The 23,068-nt window shown below is 51.1% G+C and overlaps 1 protein-coding gene across 2 annotated transcripts in view; it reads left to right on the plus strand.

Annotated features, from left to right (window-relative positions):
* Window positions 1-23,068, plus strand: part of LOC123041010 (uncharacterized) — a 36,092-nt gene that overhangs the window by 7,510 nt on the left and 5,514 nt on the right. For both annotated transcript variants that reach the window (XM_044463711.1, XM_044463717.1), the window contains 5 exons: window positions 1,643-1,698; window positions 1,804-1,903; window positions 2,011-2,128; window positions 22,382-22,591; window positions 22,690-23,002. In XM_044463711.1, the coding sequence (XP_044319646.1) occupies window positions 1,643-1,698; window positions 1,804-1,903; window positions 2,011-2,128; window positions 22,382-22,591; window positions 22,690-23,002 (797 nt within the window). The remainder of the gene's footprint in view (window positions 1-1,642; window positions 1,699-1,803; window positions 1,904-2,010; window positions 2,129-22,381; window positions 22,592-22,689; window positions 23,003-23,068) is intronic.

Below are 23,068 nucleotides of genomic sequence, written 5' to 3' on the forward strand. Positions count from 1 at the left end.
TTCGGGCAAACAAGATGCCAGAAGAATGGAGACGGAGTATATTAGTACCAATCTTCAAGAACAAGGGGGATGTTCAGAGTTGTACTAATTACCGTGGAATTAAGCTGATGAGCCATACAATGAAGCTATGGGAGAGAGTCATTGAGCACCGCTTAAGAAGAATGACAAGCGTGACCAAAAATCAGTTTGGTTTCATGCCTGGGAGGTCGACCATGGAAGCCATTTTCTTGGTACGACAACTTATGGAGAGATATAGGGAGCATAAGAAGGACTTGCATATGGTGTTCATTGACTTGGAGAAGGCCTATGATAAGATACCGCGGAATGTCATGTGGTGGGCCTTGGAGAAACACAAAGTCCCAGCAAAGTACATTACCCTCATCAAGGACATGTACAATAATGTTGTGACAAGTGTTCGAACAAGTGATGTCGACACCGATGACTTCCCGATTAAGATAGGACTGCATCAGGGGTCAGCTTTGAGCCCTTATCTTTTTGCATTGGTGATGGATGAGGTCACAAGGGGTATACAAGGAGATATCCCATGGTGTATGCTCTTTGCGGATGATGTGGTGCTAGTTGACGATAGTCGGACGGGGGTAAATAGGAAGTTAGAGTTATGGAGACAAACCTTGGAATCGAAAGGGTTTAGGCTTAGTAGAACTAAAACCGAGTACATGATGTGCGGTTTCAGTACTACTAGCTGTGAGGAGGAGGAGGTTAGCCTTGATGGCCAGGTGGTACCTCGGAAGGACACCTTTCGGTATTTGGGGTCAATGTTGCAGGAGGATGGGGGTATTGATGAAGATGTGAACCATCGAATCAAAGCCGGATGGATGAAGTGGCGCCAAGCTTCTGGCATTCTCTGTGACAAGAGAGTGCCACAAAAGCTAAAAGGCAAGTTCTACAGGACGGCGGTTCGACCCGCAATGTTGTATGGCGCGGAGTGTTGGCCGACTAAAAGGCGACATGTTCAACAGTTAGGTGTGGCGGAGATGCGTATGTTGAGATGGATGTGTGGCCACACGAGGAAGGATCGAGTCCGGAATGATGATATACGAGATAGAGTTGGGGTAGCACCAATTGAGGAGAAGCTTGTCCAACATCGTTTGAGATGGTTTGGGCATATTCAGCGCAGGCCTCCAGAAGCTCCAGTGCATAGCGGACGGCTAAAGCGTGCGGAGAATGTCAAGAGAGGGCGGGGTCGACCGATTTTGACATGGGAGGAGTCCGTTAAGAGAGACCTGAAGGATTGGAGTATCGACAAAGAGCTAGCTATGGACAGGGGTGCGTGGAAGCTTGCTATCCATGTGCCAGAGCCATGAGTTGGTTGCGAGATCTTATGGGTTTCACCTCTAGCCTACCCCAACTTGTTTGGGACTAAAGGCTTTGTTGTTGTTGTTGTAATTGAACTGTTCAATATTTTTGCCAATTGTTTACAATGCAGAGTACAAACATTCGAAGTATTCCTTCTGTTTTCTATTCCTTATGCGGTGTACATTAGCATAAACCCTTTTGCGGTTTTTGATATTTGCAGTCTAACTTATTCAGTTTCATACACCATTTTTGCACTTAGATGTTTCTGATCTTTCATGATCATTCAAAGAACAGAATGTGCTAATTGATTCATAAATCGTTTTAGGTTGGACGTGGAGCTGTTCTACGGGGCCCACTTATAAACGCGAGCGGTGATGATGTGTAAATACTACGTCCTTCAGTTCTAGTGTTAAATACTTATCTTATGCTATTTTCCTTTGTAATGGAGATGTTCAAATGGTTAATGAGATTTTGTGGCTACTCTAGGGCCCCAAAGTTGAATTGCGAAAATGAGAGTTGTCCTATGGAAATTTTTCATCCGCCTGAGGATTGCAATCTGAATTCTTCCTTGTCTTTTACTCTACAGGTGCACTCTTAAAATTTTAAACATCCCACATGCAGTGATGCTTCACATATTTCTTATTTCTTATAATACCTATTAACATGTAATCCATGGCGGACTTTGTCATGCAGATATGCCGTGTTGAAGATATTGATGTGTCTGGCCTTGTGCAAGGAACTGTCATAAATTTTAATAGAGCAAGAAATGTCACCATACAGCGACATGGGAGCATTAGTGCAACAGGATTAGGTAACACATCACTGTTTCTTGTTTGCCAGAATTGCTATTAAGTCTTTGTTGTCACTGTCGCTGCTTTTAAAAACCACTTTTTCTACTTTTGGATGCCACAGTTAGCTGAAACCATCCTCTTGGAATCCACTACAGAACAAACTTACTAGAATTGGTAAAGATTCCCATAACTAACTAGATGTTGTAGGGCAGCATCGCACAACATCACAAGAACAAATTGATCCTTATGTCTATAACCCTGCAGACAGCTTGCATAACATGTTCTGTGACTATATTTGTATGTATGTTACATTGCATGTGTCTGCTATATGTTTGCCATTGCTCTATTGGAAGTTTCAGGTGTTTGGTGTTACCAATTACCATACTCTGCTTAGTTATTTTTGCTTGACTTCAGTCTGGACACCTAATTCATAGGGTACTTACTTGTCCTCTTCGCATTTAGTTGTTCACCATGTGTCAATACTTTGCGTTTTAAATATCTAGCGTTAGCTGTGAGCAGGCCTGGTCCTGACATATCGATATTGGAAGCCCCGGGGTGAGACAAAAATACAAGGCCTCAATTCGTATATAAGTAAATATACTTTTTATTTCCAGTTGAAAAGATGCTCCATTTTTGATAGAAAAACATATAGTGGTACTTTATATTGCATAATGACCTAAAAGCATTGAAAGTAGTAACTCAATTATTATTTCTGAACTAACATAAATGTGTGTATGTACACATGTACGTAAAGAATTTTCTGTCAATGGTTACTGTGGAACTCTTCTAAGGTTTTGACTGTGTAGAAGTTCCTAAAAATCATGAAAAGAACGCCGTAACACTATGATTATGATGTAAAGATGGTCGAGCAGAGCGGTTGAAAAACTACGGCTTTATATCCCCCCAGACGAAAAAAACATATAGTTGAGTTCATCTATGTCGCGGTTAGCTGCAATGATTGTTTTTTTTCCGCCGTGGGTACATGAAGTCGTCCTTTTGCAATTGTTCTGTTGGATCGACTTATATCGTAATCGTGATGTTCAAGTATTATTTTCATAATTTTTAGAACTTTTAAACTGTTAAAACCTTAATGAGTTCCCCAAAGACTAGTGATATCCACATTTTTTCCTTATATGTTTTTCTATCTGTGGAACATCTTCTGTTGGAGAGATGTCTTAAATGTGTGGTATATTCTAGAAAATACCCTCAATTGTGTCTTAATATATGGGGCATGACACTTTGACCCAAATATATTCTAGAAAACAGATTTCTGTAACAAGTAACTACTAACGCGCTGCGCAAAGGCTTGCAATCCATCGCCGTGCTCATACCCTGGATGATCTGGAAGCAGTGGAACAAATGCGTCTTTGAAAACGCGCAACCCTCGACCGAAGCATTAATGGATAGGATTAAAGCTGAGGCCAAATGTTGGGCACAAGCCGGGGCACAGGGGCTCAAGGTTGTTCTGCCCACATCCTGGGATGTCCATTGATTGGGAGCTTGACCCATGTAACACCAGCCTCCTAGGAGGATTGTACTTTCCCATCTTTTCAATGCAATGAAGCGCAAAGATCCGTTTTCTTGATTTTTTTATTCAGAAACCACTTCAGGAGATGATTTCCCATGTTCTCCAATTTAGGGCCAGTTCTTTTGGGGCTTAAGCAACATGCAGATGCAGTACATCACACATTCTCTTTAGTCCCAAAGCCTTTAGTCCCAAACAAGTTGGGGTAGGCTAGAGGTGAAACCCATAAGATCTCGCGACCAACTCATGGCTCCGGCACATGGATAGCACGCTTCCATGCACCGCTATCCATAGCTAGTTCTTTGGTGATACTCCAATCCTTCAGATCTCTCTTAATTGACTCCTCCCATGTCAAATTCGGTCTACCCCGACCTCTCTTGATATTCTCCGCACGCTTTAGCTGTCCGCTATGCACTGGAGCTTCTGGAGGCCTACGCTGAATATGCCCAAACCATCTCAGACGATGTTGAACAAGCTTCTCTTCAATTAGTGCTACCCCAACTCTCTCGTATATCATCACATTCCGGACTCGATCCTTCCTCGTGTGGTCACACATCCATCTCAACATACGCATCTCCACCACACCTAACTGTTGAACATGTCGCCTTTTAGTCGGCCAACACTTAGCACCATACAACATAGTGGGTCGAACAGCCGTCCTGTAGAACTTGCCTTTTAGCTTTTGTGGTACTCTCTTGTCACAGAAAATGCCAGAAGCTTGGCGCCACTTCATCCATCCGGCTTTGATTCGATAGTTCACATCTTCATCAATACCCCCATCCTCTTGCAGCATTGACCCCAAATATCGAAAGGTGTCCTTCTGAGGTACCACCTGCTCATCAAGGCTAACCTCCTCCTCCTCACACCTAGTAGTACCGAAACCGCACATTATGTACTCGGTTTTAGTTCTACTAAGCCTAAACCCTTTCGATTCCAAGGTTTGTCTCCATAAGTCTAACTTTGTATTTACCCCCATCCGGCTATCGTCAACTAGCACCACATCATCCGGAAAGAGCATACACCATGGGATATCTCCTTGTATATCCCTTGTGACCTCATCCATCACCAAGGCAAAAAGATAAGGGCTCAAAGCTGACCCCTGATGCAGTCCTATCTTAATCGGGAAGTCATCAGTGTTGACATCACTTGTTCGAACACTTGTCACAACATTATCGTACATGTCCTTGATGAGGGTAATGTAGTTTGTTGGGACTTTGTGTTTCTCCTAGGCCCACCACATGACACTCCATGGTATCTTATCATAGGCCTTCTCCAAGTCAATGAACACCATATGCAAGTCCTTTTGCTCCCTGTATCTCTCCATAAGTTGTCGTATCAAGAAAATGGCTTCCATGGTCGACCTCCCAGGCATGAAACCAAACTGATTTTTGGTCACGCTTGTCATTCTTCTTAAGCGGTGCTCAATGACTCTCTCCCATAGCTTCATTGTATGGCTCATCAGCTTAATTCCACGGTAATTAGTACAACTCTGAACATCCCCCTTGTTCTTGAAGATTGGTACTAATATACTCCGTCTCCATTCTTCTAGCATCTTGTTTGCCCGAAAAATGAGGTTGAAAAGCTTGGTTAGCCATACTATCGCTATGTCCCCAAGGCCTTTCCACACCTCAATGGGGATACAATCAGGGCCCATCGCCTTGCCTCCTTTCATCCTTTTTAAAGCCTCCTTGACCTTAGACTCCTGGATTCGCCACACAAAACGCATGCTGGTCTCATCAAAGGAGTCGTCCAGTTCAATGGTAGAACTCTCATTCTCCCCATTGAACAGCTTGTCTAAGTACTCTTGCCATCTATGCTTAATCTCCTCGTCCTTCACCAAGAGTTGGTCTGCTCCGTCCTTGATGCATTTGAGTTGGCCAATATCCCTCGTCTTCCTCTCTCGGATCTTGGCCATCTTATAGATGTCCCTTTCGCCTTCCTTCGTGCCTAACCGTTGGTAGAGGTCCTCATATGCCCGACCCCTTGCTTCACTGATAGCTCGCTTTGCAGCCTTCTTCGCCATCTTGTACTTCTCTATGTTGTTTGCACTCCTATCCAGACATAGGCTTCTGAAGCAATCTTTCTTCTCTTTGATCGCCTTCTCGACATCATCATTCCACCACCATGTATCCTTATCTTCGCTTCTCCTTCCCCTGGACACTCCAAACTCATTCGAGACTACCTCACGAATGCAAGTCACCATCTTCATCCACACATTGTCTACATCCCCTCCTTCCTCCCAAGGGCCCTCCTTAATGACCCTCTCCTTGAACGCCTGAGCTACCTCCCCCTTGAGCTTCCACTACTTTGTTCTAGCGACTTTGGCACGCTTATCCCGCTGGACACGAATCCGAAAGCGGAAGTCAGCAACCACCAGCTTATGCTGAGGTACAACACTCTCTCCAGGTATCACCTTCATCTCCATAATAGTGGCTGAGTTTTTACGTTGGCTCGCCAAGCCTATGACAACCCTCCTCCTTTACCCGGGCTTGGGACCGGCTATGTTGAGACAACATCACACGAAGTAAATTAGTGCCAAGATAACATCTACACACAAATACTTAAATGGAGTATAGTTTAAATAAGGGACAATTCCATTTCTCCCCCTAACTTGAACCCACACCTGGCATTTACCCCTAAATTTTGAGTATGCTCAAAAATACCCCTCCGCCGTTAGGTGGTGTTATAGAAATACCCCTGAGCGCCGTTTCTGTTAGGTCAAAGGGGTTTGACCATGTGCTTTGTCCAAAATGCCCCTGGATGGTACTAGTCCACATTTCGGTAAAGAAAAAAAACTAAGTCAAAGTTGGACTAGTCAACAGAGACTGGTCAAATTTGGTTTTGGAGGCCCACATGTCATTCTCTCTTTAAAGTTTTTATAATTGTTTTATAGTTAGTAAAGGGCCCATGAGTCAGTGGAACACTTAACTGGAGGGTTAGCCTAAATCGCTTTTTAACGACAGCGGCTAAACGCCGGCGCCCGGCGACGTACGGGAGGATGCCGGAGAGGTATGTGGGCTTCAGAGCGGTCCTGCGAGGCTGCGGGCATGAAGACGAACTGGACTGAGTTGGTCGGAGACCGTGCGGTGGCTGTGAGGATGGGAAATAGTGAGCTCGAGCGGCGACGATGGGCGGCGCTCATGGGGAGGGGTTCTCGGTGATGCAGGGAAGCTCGAGGGTGCACCAGGACATTCGAGAGGTTGCCTTGGAGCTGAGTAACAAGGGGGAATCCTCCTAGATTCATGGCTAGAGGAGATCGGGCAGCGGCCGCAATCCACCGGAGTTGGGAAAGATGATGAGTGAGCCGTCGATTTCGGGTGCCTCGGTCTGATTTATCCTGCTGGAAAATAGATCGGGAAGTGCTCGATCTAATCGGCCGCAAACCACGCCTGCGAGCCTAAAGCTGGCCACCGTCGTCAGATGTTGGCCGCCGCCGGAGGTGAGCGAGAGAGAGACATAGAGAGGTAAGAGAGAATACAACTTTTTACTTTTTTGGTGGGTCCACCTGTAAGTGACAGAGGGGGTGAGGGAGAGAGTGAGAGAGTTTTTTCTTTTCTTTTCCCTAGGGCAGGTCCCACCTATAAGTGTCATATGCGTATAGGGGCAAAACTGGCCAGAAAATGTCCCGTAGCTAGTCAAACGCCCTTGACCACACGGAAATGGTACGGAAGGGTATATCTATAAGAAGCTTTGACGGAAGAGGGGCATTTTTGAGCATACTCAAAATTTAGGGGTAAATGCCAGGTGTGGGTTCAAGTTAGGGGGAGAAACGGAATTGTCCCTTTAAATAAAGAGTTGGACAAGTACTAGAACAGAGAGCTTGGGAATTGACCAAAAAATTGCAGCCATGTTAGACATGTGCGCATCAGGAACTGAGGACCACACATTGATGGGATTGGCAAGCCACTCAGGGTGAATCACCTCGCGGATGAAACGAGCCTCCTGAAGCCGATTCTCCTCCGCACAGATGAAATCTTGTCGCTCGGGTGCTTGTCGGCACTCCCTTCTGCTGGACGGGGTGCGCGCCTGGGCACACGGATAAGTGGTGCTCAATCACCTCTCTGCCTGGTGGAAAGATGCACTGGGTACTACTTGCCGGTGTCCTCCTCGGAAGCGCCGGTTCCCCTCTTACAGTCAAGGCTGGCAACACGGGCGGTGGTGGTCTCGGAAAGACTAGGCCTGCATGATGGCCACCTGTTCCGCGGGGCTCCCCTACGGAGGTGGTGGCGACATCCCTCCAGTGACCGAAGGGGGCTTTCCCTTGAGGAAGCGCTGGCGTCCCTAGATGTTGGGCGGCGGCGAGCAATTTCCACCATTCTGGTGATTTCCTGGAGCCACGGGTGCATGGGGGATTCCTCTTCCAACGGCACAAGCGGGTGTCGGAGGAGAACGTGCACGGTCTGGAGCGCGGCCACCTAGGTGGTCTCGTCAGCGCCCGAACAGCGGCGCGCTGGTTGATGCTCTACATTGTGGGAACGGCTTGGGGGGGGGGGTGGCCGCGACGATGTCCCACGCTGGGTGGTTCTCAGCTTGTTGGCCGCTGTGTCTGCGATCCACGCGAGGGCATGGTTGACAATGATGGTCTAAAGAGAAACCGAAGCCTTGACCCCCTACCTGGCGCGCCAGATGTTAACGGGTGATTGTTGAGATCAAAGATCATGGGGATCCCCTTTTAGAGATTCGGCCAGGGGTCAAACGCTTCAAGGATTGAGGCTTTGTTTATCTAGGTTGAGGCCATCAAGAGGTGTAACACCCTACGTCATGTGTGGTAGTTCTTGCTCTGGAGACAAGTGTGTGTGTGTGCGATTACAAGATTGCTCCTCTTTCTTCCTGGCTCCGGTTCCACCCTTATATATCACGGGGGCAACCACAATATACTTTTTTTGGTGCCGGGGTCAGTTGAACCCCCATCCTCTTGACTTGCCCGGGTCTTATCAGCATGTGCCCGCGTAGTTGGTAGAAGCTAGCGGCAACGCCCTATAGCGACGCAATGCCATGTCTTTGACTGTTCCGTCAGATCTAACCGTCATCAAGGATGGGCGGGAAACGCCATGTCGTCCTTAGGAGAGGCCGAAGCCAAAAGGACTTGCAAGCTCATCTCGCTCGTCGGATGACAAGTCCGATCTATGGGCGTCATTGGCCATCGTGCCGATCATGATGACCACCAGGTGGCAGGGCTGTTGCAGAAGGGCAGGCCCCTTCGCGGTCGTACCCGCTAACCTGGCCAGACCTTTCTTGGGCATCCGAGCCCTCGAGCGCCCAAAGACATGCCAACCATTCCTCCTCTGGGAGGGCAGGGCTGACCGATCGTCATAGGTGCATGGGAAGGGGTGCTCGGGGAACACGCTTGGGATGCACGAAAACAACCCGGGCTCCCGCTTGCCCTCGGTCCACACTTTTTGGGCCGGCGCACTTTTTGGGCTGGCGTGGTATCGGGTGTTAAGCTTCATGCACTAGCCTGTTAGACCTTTCAGCCTGAGCATTGATAGATGTGGATGACACTAGGAGAGTTGGGACAATTTTCGTTGGTTTATTTCTCACACAATGCCATGCCAACCCGAGGGGTTGGGGATACATATTTATAGGCTGCTAGCCAGCCAAGGCATATGCTAAGATGCTGCCAAGATGCCAGTCTAAGATGCTAGTCTAAGATGCTAGTCTAAGATGCTAACTGACAGTCCTTGATGGTCAAGAACAGAGCTCTATCCTAACAGCCAGTCCTTGATGGTCCAGGACTTTATCCTCCTAACTGCCACAAGGACCATGTGCTGCAGCCCCACAAGGACCCTAGTACACAGACTTATCCATCATTCTCCCCCTAAGTCTTGTACGTCGTCTTGTGGGAGAGTTGAATCATCCCAATCCTGGAGCAAAGTTCGAGGAACTTGACCCTCCCAAGGGGCTTGGTGAGCAGGTCTGCGAGCTGATCCTTGGTGTTGATGTAGCTCGCCTCGATGCTCCCTTCTTCCACACAGCTGCGGATGAAGTGATACCTCAGTCGGATGTGCTTGCTCCGTTCGTGGAACACGGGGTTCTTTGCCAGGGCCAGGGCGGACTTGCTGTCCACCAGGAGCTGCACCGTTCTGGTGTCTTGAACGAGAAGATCACCAAGCAGTCGAGCAAGCCAGAGCGCCTGAGTACAGGCGGTGGAGGCCGCTATGTACTCAGCCTCACAGCTGGACAGGGCCACCACCTGCTGCTTGACTGATTGCCAGCTCACGAGACACTTGCCGAGGAAGAGGAGGATCCCGCTCGTGCTCTTGCTGGTGTCGATGTCGCCGGCGTGGTCGCTGTCGCTGTACCCGACGAAGTGTGCCGCCCCAGGACACCTAGGGTAGTGGAGGCCGTGGTCGAGGGTCCCTGCTATGTAGCGGACGATCCTCTTCACTGCCTGCTGGTGTTCCGACGTTGGTCGCTCCATGAACCGACTGACATAGCCGACGGAGAATGCCAAGTCCGGCCGTGTGTGAGTGAGGTAGCGAAGGCTCCCCACAAGGCGTCGGTACTGCGTAGCATCCACTTCCTCCGTCGTGCTGTCGCGGCTCAGTTTCAGCCTCTCCTCCATCGGAGTGAGAGCTGGATGGCAGTCGGTGAGCCCAGCTAGCTCAACGATGCGCTTGGCGTAGGCGGACTGTCGAAGCGCGATCCCGGAGTGGTCCTGGTGCACCTCAATCCCTAGATAGAAGGAGAGGAGCCCCAGGTCACTCATCTGGAACGTGGCCTTCATGTCTTCCTTGAACGCCGCCACCTCTGCACCTTTGGTGCCGGTGATCACCAGGTCGTCAACGTAGACGCCCACCAGCAGGGCATTTCCTCCACTCCCCCGTCGGTAGACGGCAGCCTCATGCGGGCTCTGCTCGAAACCCATCTTCTTCAGCGTGGAGTCCAGCTTGGCGTTCCACGCCCTGGGTGCCTGCCGCAGGCCATAGAGAGCCTTGCGCAGGCGGAGCACCTTGCCCTCCTGGCCGGGAATCGTAAACCCAGGTGGCTGATGCACGTAGACTTCCTCCTTCAAGTCGCCGTTGAGGAATGCCGACTTAACGTCCATGTGGTGGACACGCCAGCCCTCCTGGGCAGCCAGCGCAAGGAGAAGTCGCACGGACTCCATCCGTGCCACGGGAGCGAAGGCGTCGTCGAAGTCGACTCCTTCCTGCTGCAAGAAGCCTCGGGCCACCAGGCGAGCCTTGTGCTTGATGATGGCGCCGGCTCCATCCCTCTTCAGCTTGAACACCCACTTAAGGGTGATTGCGCGATGACCACGGGGGAGGTCAGCGAGCTCCCAGGTGCGGTTTTGCTCGACCGCATCCATCTCCAACTGCATCGCGGCGCGCCATGCCGCATCTCTCTCGGCCTCTGCAAAGGACCGTGGTTCGCCGTCCTCACACGCGAGTTGTAGCTGCGCCTCCAGGTCACGTGGCATCAGTCCCGGCACCGGCTGGTCGCCGAGTAGATCATCCATCGTGCGATACCGCAGCTGTTCGCCTCCATACCATGCGTCGACCGCTCCTCGTCGTGAGTGAGCGGGGAAGCGAACTTCATCGGGTTGTGCTCTGCGTGAGCTGGTGCTGATGAAGACGAGCCCGGAGTGGCGACCGCCGGGGCTGGAGTATGCGGCGTCGCCGGTTGTGGTGTCGTCGGTGTAGCAGGCGCCGGAGTCGATGTAGTTTTGGGGGCCGGGGTAGACGTGCCCGGTGAAGAGGAGCTGCTTGCTCCCCCAGCTTCCTTGAAGTGAGCGTACTCGACAATGAAGTCGTCATACGTCGGCGTCGAGCCGTCGTCCACCGCCTTGTCCCATTGCCACCCTCGCCCTTCGTTGAACACGACGTCTCGCGCTGTGCGCACACGTTGTGTCTTTGGGTCGAGGATGCGGTAGGCCTTTGAGCCCTCCGCGTAGCCGATGAAGACTCCCGGAGTGCTCCTGTCGTCGAGCTTGCCGATGTGGCCGAGCTCCTTGGCGAACGCAAGGCAGCCAAAGACCCGCAAATGAGAGACCGCCGGCTTCCGCCCATGCCAGGCCTCGTACGGAGTTCTGCCGTCGAGTGCCTTAGTAGGAGAGCGGTTGAGGATGTAGACGGCCGTTAGCACCGCCTCTCCCCAGAAGACAGCCGGCATCCCTCTCTGCTTGAGGAGAGCCCGAGCCATCCCCACAACCGTCTGGTTGCGCCGCTCGACGACGCCGTTTTGCTGCGGGCTGTACGGCGCGGAGTAGTGGCGCTGGATGCCCTCATCGGCGCAGTACGACGCGAATTCAGCCGCCGTTGTCAGTGCGCAACACGCGCAATTTGCGGCCGCTCTCCGCCTCCACACCAACCTGCGCGCGCCTGATGGCGTCCGCCGCTTCTCCCTTACTGCCGAGGATCATCACCCACATGTAGCGGGAGAGATCGTCGACGAGCAGCAGGAAGTAGCGTCGACCTCCTGGTGTGGCTGGCGTCACCGGGCCGCACAGGTCTCCGTGCACGAGCTCCAGCTTCTCCTTAGCCCGAAAACTCGCCTGTTGGGGAAAGGGGAGTCGTCTCTGCTTTGTCAGTACGCAGATGTCGCAGAACTGCTCCACATGGTCGAGGCATGGCAGGCCTCGCACCATCTCCTTGGCACTTAGACGCTTCAGGGCCTCAAAGTGAAGGTGCCCAAAGCGCTCATGCCACTGCCACGCCTCGTCGTCTCGACGGACAGCGAGACAGACCGGTTGTGCCACCTGCACATCAAGGACGTAGAGTCGATTTTCACCTCTGGGCACCTTGGCGAGAAGGCGACGCTGGCGATCCCAGATGCGTAGGACCCCATGCTCAATCAGCACGCGTGAGCCGTTCTCATCCAGCTGTCCCAAGCTGATGATGGAATTCCTTAGCGCGGGGATGTAGTAGACACCGGTGAGCAGCCGGTGCTCTCCCATCTTGGTGGTGAAGATGACGGAGCCGACGCCCTTTATCTCCACAGCGGAGGCATCCCCGAACTTGACGGAGCCTCGCGCATCGGAGTCGAGCTCGGCGAAGAATTCCCTTCGACCGGTCATGTGGTGGGTGGCGCCGGTGTCGAGGCACCACCCCGTAGCCTTGTCCTTCCCGGAGCCATCGCCGAGAAGAGCGTGTGCTTTTGGCTCATCGAGGTGGATGAAAGCCTTTGCGACTGGAGTCGCCGAGGGTAGCTCAATGCTTGCATGCGCCATGAACAGAGCCGTCTCCTCCTCCTTCGCCTGTGCGACGTGAGCCTGGCCTTGTCGTGGTTGCCGACACTCATTGGCCCAATGGCCAAACCGGCCACAGTTGTGGCAACTGTTGTCTTGTGCCGGCTTGGGCTTGCCAGCGGCGCCGTCCTTGGCGCCTCCGCGGGCGTCACCTTCGGCACGTCCTTGTGCCCTGCCCGGGGGGCCTCTTCGCGCCTTACGCTGCTTGCCACGCTTGCGGCCGCCCGTCGAGGAGGAAGGCTCCCCCTTCTTCCTGTCACCAAGGCTGGGATCCCACTGCTCCCGAGTTAGGAGCAGCTTCCCGCCGGTGGTGACGGGCCCCGAGGGGGGCTGTGGCTCGTCGGTGTCGACGACCTTGAGTCGACCTATCGCCTCCTCGATCGTCATCGTGGAGAGGTCCAGCAACGACTCGATCGAGCGAGCCATCTGCTTGTACTTCTCGGGAATGCACCGAAAAAGCTTCTCGACAGCTCTCTCCTCGGTGTAGGTGGCATCGCCAAACTTCACCATCTTCTGCAGCAGAGTGTTGAGACGGAGAGCAAAGTCATCAACGTCCTCACCTGGCTTGAAGCCCAGGTTCTCCCACTCCTTACGAAGTGCCTGCAGGGTGGACTTGCGAGCACGGTCGCTGCCGATGCGTGCTGCGGCGATGGCGTCCCAAGCCTCCTTGGCAGTCCGCTTGTTGGAAAGCGAGAACTGCATCTCGGGCGGGACTGCGGCGATGAGGGCGTCCAGTGCCCGTCGATCCTCTAGGTGGTCGACGTTGCTGTCCTGGACTGCCTCCCACATGCGCCGCACCTGGAGCCTGACCTTCATGATCCCGGCCCACTCGACGTAGTTGGTTTTAGTGAGGGTAGGCCACCCAACACTGGAACCAACATCCCTGACCACAGTCCGGACCTCGTAGAGGCCGCGGTCCTGGTCGTTGCAGCCGCCGTCGCGGTGCGCGCCTCCACCTGGAGCGCGGGCGTGCTCGGCTGCCCACTGCGCCGTCCGCTCCTGCGCCACTTTGGCGCGATCTGCGTCGGCGCCGTCGTCCGCAGGCGCGGAGCTGCTGGAGCTGCCGGGGCTGCCGCGGAGTGCCTTGGCATCCGCCGTAGCCTCACGGGCTGCTTCTGCTGCTGCTGCTGCTTCTACCTCCGCCCTGGCTGCTTCTACCTCCGCTCTGGCTGCTGCCAGCTCCGCTGCAGCCAGCCTCGACACTCTTGCCGCCGCAGCAGCCGCTGCTACAGCCGCTCGCTCACGCTCCTCTGCCACGGCGCGCTCGGCCTCTTGCCGGCGCCGCATGCTCGAGGTAGCCGTGTGCTGAGAGCGACCTGCAGACATGGCTCGCTGCAGGGGGGCTGTTGCGTGAAGAGGAGGCTGATGAAGACGAGCTGCTGCTCGACAGTCCGGAGGGAGGAAGGTAATCAGAGGCAGACGGAGCAGCTGCTGCTACCGACTTGGGCTGCTCACAGGAAATGCTCAGGGTGCAGGTTAACCTGGCTCTGATACCACTTGTTAGACCTTTCAGCCTGAGCATTGATAGATGTGGATGACACTAGGAGAGTTGGGACAATTTTTGTTGGTTTATTTCTCACACAATGCCATGCCAACCCGAGGGGTTGGGGATACATATTTATAGGCTGCTAGCGAGCCAAGGCATATGCTAAGATGCTGCCAAGATGCCAGTCTAAGATGCTAGTCTAAGATGCTAGTCTAAGATGCTAACTGACAATCCTTGATGGTCAAGAACAGAGCTCTATCCTAACAGCCAGTCCTTGATGGTCCAGGACTTTATCCTCCTAACTGCCACAAGGACCATGTGCTGCAGCCCCACAAGGACCCTAGTACACAGACTTATCCATCATAGCCAATGCACCCAAAAGTCCGAACTGATGGAAAGGGCTAGGCAATCCACATATACACTTCAACACCCCCTCACGCGTGACACGGAAAGTCAACACGTGAATATACGTGAACACAAAGGGGGACAGGGCGGCAACAACAACTTTTTAATAAATTGCGAAAGCTAGGAGACCTTAGACTCTGACACCATGTTAAGCTTCATGCACTAGCCAACGCAACCAAAAGTCCGAACCAATGGAAAGGGCTAGGCAATCCAAATATGCACTTCAACACTGGGGTCGGCACATCCCGGTGGATCGGTGTGGCCCCGTCTCTTGAGACGCTTACAATGCGCTCAGAGCGGACACGGCTAGAAGGGCGCCAACCGCATTCATGCCGGTCAGACCGACGTGACCTGACTGGACGGCTGACCAGCGTTGCTTCAATGAGGACGCGGGCAACCAAGAAACCTACCCGGGCCGCTGCTCCAGCGCTGAAGCGTTGCCGACAACAGGTGGTTCTCCGTGCCGAAACATGGATCCGCGGGGAGCTCTGTGTTCATCAATCCCAGTCTACAGGACGTTGCATGTAGGCTTTCCCTCAACAACTGCCGTTGCATGTAGGCTTTCTCTTGTTAAAAGCCTGAGGTGGAGAGTAGTAGTAGTAGCCTTTACCTAGTAAAAAGGCTGAGCTGAGTAGTAGCACATGCAAGTGCTGTGCACCTTCGTGGTAACTTCGTGTGTGTGTTGTGCAGCTCAAGGGCTCACTTGTATTCCCCTATATAAGGACCTTGAGTCCCTCACTTGTAAATTAAGCCATCCAGTTTCAGCTTCAAACTAGTAGTACGTGAGCAAGTAGCTCGTGAGCAGCACCCAGTGCATGTGTGCGTGAGAGTACACTGCTTGAGCAAGTAGCTCTATGTGAGCAGCACCCAGTGCATGTGTGCGTGAGAGTACACTGCTTGTGTTCTTACATCCTACTAGAAATATTATTCCCTGAAGGTCCGTAGTTCGATCCTCGCGGGAGAGCTAGCTAGATTGTAGTTGGGCTAACAATTGGCATCAGAGCCTCAGGTTATGCCGAAAGAAGGCGTCGCCAGCGACGGCTCCAAGACCGCCGAGCAAAGCTCGGTTGAGGAGGCCCGTGCGGCAGACGCGCTCGCGCTGCGAGGCAGGCCGGGAGGCGAGCTGGGTGCGCCACGCTTCGTGCGAGACGTGGGCATGTCTAGTACCTCCTTCCCTCTCCTCATGCGGACCAACTACCCCACTTGGTCGCTCCTGATGAAAGTCATCATGGAGGCACGACATATGTGGAAAGCCGTGGAAACCGGCGATGTCGGGTACGAGGAGGACCGGCTGGCGTTGGAGGCGATCTTGCGCTCCATCCCATCGGAGATGGTGTTCACCCTTGGCGCCAAGAAGACGGACAAGGAAGCATGGGACACCATCAAGACTCTGCGCATCGGCGTAGAGCGCGTACAGGAGTCGAAGGCCTAGACGAGCTACCTCACATCGTTCGCGGGCTACCTCACATCGAGCACGCCGACGAGCTGTGTGATGCGTGTCTTGCCGGGAAGCAGCGGCGCCTGCCCTTTCCCGAGAAGGCACACTATCGGGCGCAGAAACCCCTGGAGCTGGTTCACGGGGACCTTTGCGGCCCAATCACTCCGGCAACGCCAGGAGGGCGTCGCTACATCCTGCTGCTCGTCGACGACTACAACAGGTTCATGTGGGTGCTGCTCCTCGCCTCCAAGGACGAGGCGGAGCGAGCCATCGTCAAGCAGCAAGCGGCAGCAGAGGTTGGGTGCGGCCACAAGATGCGCGTGTTACGCACGGACCGTGGCGGCGAGTTCACGTCGGCCACGTTCTACAAGCACTGTGACGACAAAGGGTACAACGTCACCTGACGGCCCCCTACTCGCCGCAGCAGAACGGCGTCGTCGAGCGGAGGAACCAAACGGTGCTTGGGATGGCACGCTGCATGCTCAAGGCAAAGCAGGTGCCGAGCACGTATTGGGGGGAGGCCGTGCTCATGGCCGTCTTCATCCTCAACCGCTCCTTCACAAGGGGTGTCGACGACAAGACACCTTACGAGGCGTGGTATGGGAGGAAGCCCGACATACGCTTCCTCCGCACCTTTGGCTGCGTCGGGCACGTCAAGACGACGCGCCCTCAGCTGAAGAAGCTCGACGACAGGAGCACCCCGATGGTGTTCATGGGCTACGAGATGGGCTCCAAGGCGTACAAGATGTACGACCCTGTCGCGAAGCGTGTGCATGTCTCGCGTGACGTCATCTTCGACGAAGATGCGCGATGGACTTGGCAGGCGCCGGGGGAGTCCCCGGCAAGCAACTCCTTCATCGTAGAGTACCCTATGTACTCTACAACCTTGGGGAGCAAGACCCCGGGAAGTGCCACCATGGAAGCAAACCCCCAGGAAGCCCGGGAGGTGTGGATCTGGGACTGCAACCCCGAGAACACGGTCACTGGGTATAGCATCCCCGGATACCCCACCGTCAAGCAAGGTGGTTCCCGGGAGGCTATTCGCGACCCCGCCAACAGGAAGGTCGGAGTTGTTCGACGCCGACGACAGCGTTGGCGCCCCTCACAGGTTTCGGCGCATGGCGGATCTCCTCGGCGAGGCTGCGGCAACACCGCAACAACCTGAGGAAGAGGACGTTGATGATGACGACGTCTTGCATCTGATGGCCGGCGAGGAGCCAACCACGTTTGCGGAGGTCGAGCAAGAGGATTGTTGGCGCCGCGGGATGCTAGACGAGCTGGCGTCAATCAACGACAACGCTACTTGGACACTCACCACTTTGCCTGCTGGGCACCAAGCCATCGGGCTCAAGTGGGTGTTCAAGGTGAAGAAGGACGAGCTCGGCGCCATTGTCAAGCACAAGGCGCGCCTCATCGCAAAGGGCTACGTGCAGCGTGAAGGAGTGGACTTCGAGGAAGTCTTTGCTCCGGTGGCAAGGCTGGAGTCCGTGGCTGCTCACCGCGGGTGGGAGGTACACCACATGGACGTGAAGTCGGCCTCAATTGCGACCTTAATGAGGAGGTGTACGTCTCCCAGCCTCCAGGGTTCGTTGCCAAGAACCACGAGCAGGGCGTGTAGAGGCTATACAAGGCCCTATACGGTCTCCGGCAAGCCCCAAGGGCGTGGAACACCAAGCTCGATGCAAGCCTCGCATCCCTTGGGTTCTCCTGCAGTGCTTCTGAGCATGGCGTGTACTCGCGTGGCACCGCGGACAGGCTGCTCATCGTCGGCATCTACGTCGATGACTTGGTCTTCGCCGGGGCAGAGCCCGAAGAGGTTCGACCCTTCAAGGGAGAGATGCATCGTCTCTTTAACATGAGCAACCTCGGGCTGCTCCGGTACTACCTTGGACTAGAGGTGAACCAGGAGGGTGGTTGCATCACGATCACGCAGGCGGCCTACCCCACCAAGATGCTCGAGCGAGCACATGAAGGAATGCCATGCCGTGCATGCTCCAATGGAGGCACGGCTGAAGCTCAGCAAGGATAGCTCCGAGAAGGCATTGGATGCTACGCTCTACCGCAGCATCATCGGGAGCCTCAGGTATCTCATGCACACCCGACCGGACATCACGTTCATTGTCGGGTACCTGAGTAGGTTCATGGAAGCCCCGGCAAGCGATCACCTTGCTGCCGTCAAGCACCTGCTCCGGTACATCGCGGGTACACTCACGCATGGATGCGTGTATCGTCGTGGTGACGGCGAGAGCTTGGTCTGCTACAGCAACTCCGACCATGCCGGTGACGTAGACTCCTGGAAGAGCACCTCGGGCATACTATTCCTTCTCGGGAATAGTCCCGTCAGCTGGCAATCAATGGGGCAGAAGGTTGTTGCCGCATCTTCGTGCGAGGCGGAGTACATCGAGGCAGCTACAGCGGCATGTCATGGAACCTGGTTGGCTCGCCTTCTTGGCGAGATGCTAAACCAAGGCACTGCCCCGGCACACATCTTCGTCGACAACAAGTCGGCGATTTCCCTATGGAAGAATCCAGTGCTTCATGACCGCAGCAAGCACATCTATCTCCGCTATCACTTCATACGTAACTGTGTGGAGAAGGGCACGGTGATAGTGGAGTTCATCAGGACCGGTGAGCAGAAGGCGGACATCCTGACAAAAGCTCTTGGCCGCGTTCGGTTCCAGGAGCTGCGCGACAAAGTCGGGATCATCAACGTCAAGTCCCTTCGACAGGGTTGAGGGGGAGATTGTTGATCAATCCCAGTCTACAGGACGTTGCATGTAGGCTTTCCCTCAACAGCTGCCGTTGCATGTAGGCTTTCTCTTGACAGCTGCCGTTGCATGTAGGCTTTCTCTTGACAGCTGCCGTTGCATGTAGGCTTTCTCTTGACAGCTGCCGTTGCATGTAGGCTTTCTCTTGATAGCTGCCGTTGCATGTAGGTTTTCTCTTGTTAAAAGCCTGAGGTGGAGAGTAGTAGTAGCCTTTACCTAGTAAAAAGGCTGAGCTGAGTAGTAGCACACGCAAGTGCTGGGCACCTTCGTGGTAGCTTCGTGTGTGTGTTGTGCAGCTCAAGGGCTCACTTGTATTCCCCTGTATAAGGACTCTGAGTCCCTCAGTTGTAAATTAAGCCATCCAGTTTCAGCTTCAAACTAGTAGTACTTGAGCAAGTAGCTCTATGTGAGCAGTATCCAGTGCATGTGTGCGTGAGAGTACACTGCTTGTGTCCTTACATCCTACTAGAAATATTATTCCCTGAAGGTCCGTAGTTCGATCCTCGCGGGAGAGCTAGCTAGACTGTAGTTGGGCTAACACTCTGGATCGTGGGGCCGCCACACAATGTTTTTAAGGCGGTTAAGCCACGCGCGGGGGGAGGGGGGGTGGGGGCGGTAAGGCAACACCTTAGAGAGTTTTAAGCAGCAGAATAGAGTAGAATTTGGTAGGCAACTAGGCATACACACCAGCAAAGCAGCAAGCAGTGAGCAACTGAACATGGAAGAAAGAGAGCAGAGGAGGTTGGTGGAGAAGCGAGAGGGACAAGAGTAGGAGGGGAGGGACAAGAGTTCGGCAATCTGCCATGCCTATGAGGTCACCGTTCGGTACCTTGCTTAGTTTTTTTGTTTGTTATTAGTTAAAACTTTGTTAAATTTTGTCCGTTTTGGTTCAAATATTTGGAAATTTAGCAAATATCGTTCATTTTTTAAGGTGTATGTTTAAACTAGCGCTGGACATTTGGTGCATAGAGTTGGATGGCTGGCTCCCCTAATGCTTTCCCCAGACAAGTCCGGACGTGTCCGCGGACATTCGATGAAGGAAAAAGTCCAAAACAAACCTTGAATTTATAAGCGAAAGCTAAATCAAACCCCGAACTCTCAATCCCTGAAATCAGCACACCAAACTTTCTGATCCCGGTTTATTTTGAACCTTGAGAGGATTTAGCCGGTATACGCTGAATTGGGCCGGCCCATTGGCACAGTATCTCACACTGGTCTGGTTTTCTTTGTTTTCTTTGTTTTTTCTTTGGTTTTTTCCTTCGTTATATTTTGTTTTTTCACTGGTTTTATCTGGTTTTTCTTTCTTTGTTATATTTTTCCTTTCTTTAGTTTCTTTCTTGATTTTCTTGATTTTTCCTTTTCCTTTTGTTTTGTTTCTTTACCGGTAACCGGTTTTCTTTTTTACTCATTTCTAATTATTCTTAGTACCCAATGTAAATTTTTAGCACAAATAATTTTTATACACTTTCAACATATTTCAAATAAATTATTTACATTTTTTAAATGCATGTTTTAAAAAAATGAATACACGGTCATATTTTTCCAAATACACGTTTTACATTTCTTAACGACAATAAACATTTTATTAAACTACACGAACATTTTTACATTGTTAAACATTTTTAAAATTGAATAAACTTTTTTCAAACACATGTCACGTATATTCTTATAAGGGTATGACACATGTTTTTACATCACACAAACTTTTTTTATATTGCATATACTTTGTTCTGAATATGTCACAAGCACATTTTTTTAAACTCGTGAACATTCTTGAAATGTTACATTTTTTGAATTGACGAAACATTTGTTTGAATCACGCGAATATTATTTACATTGTACATACTTTTTTTTGTAATGCCACGTACATTTTTGAGTGGCTGGATTTGCTACTGGCGGCCAGTGGCAGAGCTACACTCTAAAACCTGATTCATATTTGGAGACTACTCCGGAATGGACTAGCGGTAGCAGATGAATTATTGCGGAGGAAAATAAAACCGGGAGTGTACTGTATTGCATGTGGCCGCGACGAGACACTGGTCCATCGTTTTTGGCTGTGTCCATACTCGGTTCAGTTTTTGGCTGCGACATTTCTTTACGCATATGTTCAGGTTTCAAATTTTTGAAAAATGTAAAATAATTTTTTAAAATCATAAACCATTTCATAGCATGTGAAAAGCTGTTGTAACTCTGAATAGTTTTTGACAAATGTGATTTTTTTTAAATCACGGACAGTTTTAAAAAAATGTGAATAGAATTTCAAAATTCCAAACATGTTTTAAAAAACACAAAAGGAAACTGAAGTTTTGTCAAAATAGAAAGCAGGAACATTTTTTTAACTTCTGAACAATTTTAGAAATGTGCGAACATTTATTAGATTTCACGAATTCCTGTTGTGGTATAGTGGGCCGGCCCAAATTCTCGTCCGTCAGAGTAGCAGGTTATCCCGGTCGGGATTGTAGTATTCCCAGTGTGCCAAACAGGTCTAGGGTTTAAAATAGACCGGGATTGCAAGTTCAGAGTGCCAATTTCCGGGATTCAAATTTCAGGGTTTGATTTAGCTTTCACCTACAACTTCAAGGTTTGTTTTGGACTTTTTCCTTTGATGAACCGCGTTGGAGTTGCCCTTAGGTTCTATCTAGAACTTTACTTCTAAATTTAAGCACAAAAATGAAAATCGAGTTACTTTTTTCACTAAACTAAGATTAGTATAGGTCTGATTCACAATTCATTTATCATGTAGTATGAAATCCTTGAACTGCAACGGAAATCAGGAAATTTACAATCATGCATATATATCGCACTATATGTTTTATATTTTTTAAAGGAAGAAAATGATTATTTTGGACATAGTGCTGTTATGATCATTATGTTTATCTTCTAATTGCTAATTCTTTTGTACTGTGAATTTTAAGGCCACCAAAAATTGCTATGTAGCATATTTTCCATGGTGGCTAGTTATAGCTGGGAGGCAGACCTCGCTGCAGCGGCGTGAGATTTTCTGTAAATTCTTTCCTACTACAAACATACCTATACAGTTTTGAATGTGCTTTTGTGCCTGATGATATTCACTATCCACTCGTCCTGTTAGGCATGAGGCTCAATAACATGTCATAATTTTAGTACCGACAAATATAATCTTATGCCTCTTCAACTAGCAATTGATTTAGTTCTCTGGGTTGAATTGCTATTTTGCCATTTATTTGTGCAGCCTGCTGTTTACATTTATCTTCATTCCCTTCTTACTCAATGTTATATAGTTTTCAGTTTTCTAGTTTGAGGTGAACTGTCATAATTATCTGTATGCAGGTCAAGAAAGAAATGACCCTTGTTTAAATTTGTCAGTGCTTACATATGTCTAATTTTCTAGGCATGTGTATTAAGCTTCTTTCGATGTCTTGTCTTCTGGCCATGTGTCTTCTACCAACTTTTGTAGAATTTAAGTTTCCTTTTTCTGATGGCAGGCTGCCAAGGTGGAATTGGACGAGGAGGAATGTTAAGCAGTGGCCTTAGTGGTGGGGGTGGGCATGGTGGTAAAGGCGGGGATGGTTTTTACAGCGGCAAGCATTCAGGTGGCGGAGCTGCATATGGTAGTGCTGATTTGCCTTGTGAACTTGGCAGTGGCAGTGGTAATGTCAGTACAACATCTTCAACAGCTGGTGGTGGTATAATAGGTAACAATGATGGTGTACATGGACCATGACCATCCTCTATCAAGTCATGATATTCTTAATAGCACTGGCCTTTACTGCCTTTTCATTTCCACATTCAGTGATGGGTTCTTTGGAGCAATCTCTGCCTATTCTCTCTCTCTCTGGTTCAGTGGAAGCCAACGGTGGCAGTTTCACTGGTGTGGCGACTCATGCTGCAAATGGAGAACCTGGTGGTGGTTCTGGGGGCACAATTCTTCTATTTGTGCGGACTTTATCCTTAGAGAACAACTCTGTACTTTCTAGTGTTGGTGGGGTTGGAAGCAATGGTAGTGGTGGAGGTGGAGGCGGTCGCATTCACTTCCACTGGTCCGACATTCCCACTGGAGATGACTATGTTCCTTTTGCAACTGTCAAAGGATCAATACTTGCGAGGTGCGTCCTGAAAATCTGATGCTTTCTCTGTTGGCCTTTTCCCTGTCGTTCAACCTGCTATTTTAT

The sequence above is a fragment of the Triticum aestivum genome, chromosome 1A, assembly GCF_018294505.1.
Source record: "Triticum aestivum cultivar Chinese Spring chromosome 1A, IWGSC CS RefSeq v2.1, whole genome shotgun sequence".
In the NCBI taxonomy this organism is placed as follows: Eukaryota; Viridiplantae; Streptophyta; class Magnoliopsida; order Poales; family Poaceae; genus Triticum; species Triticum aestivum.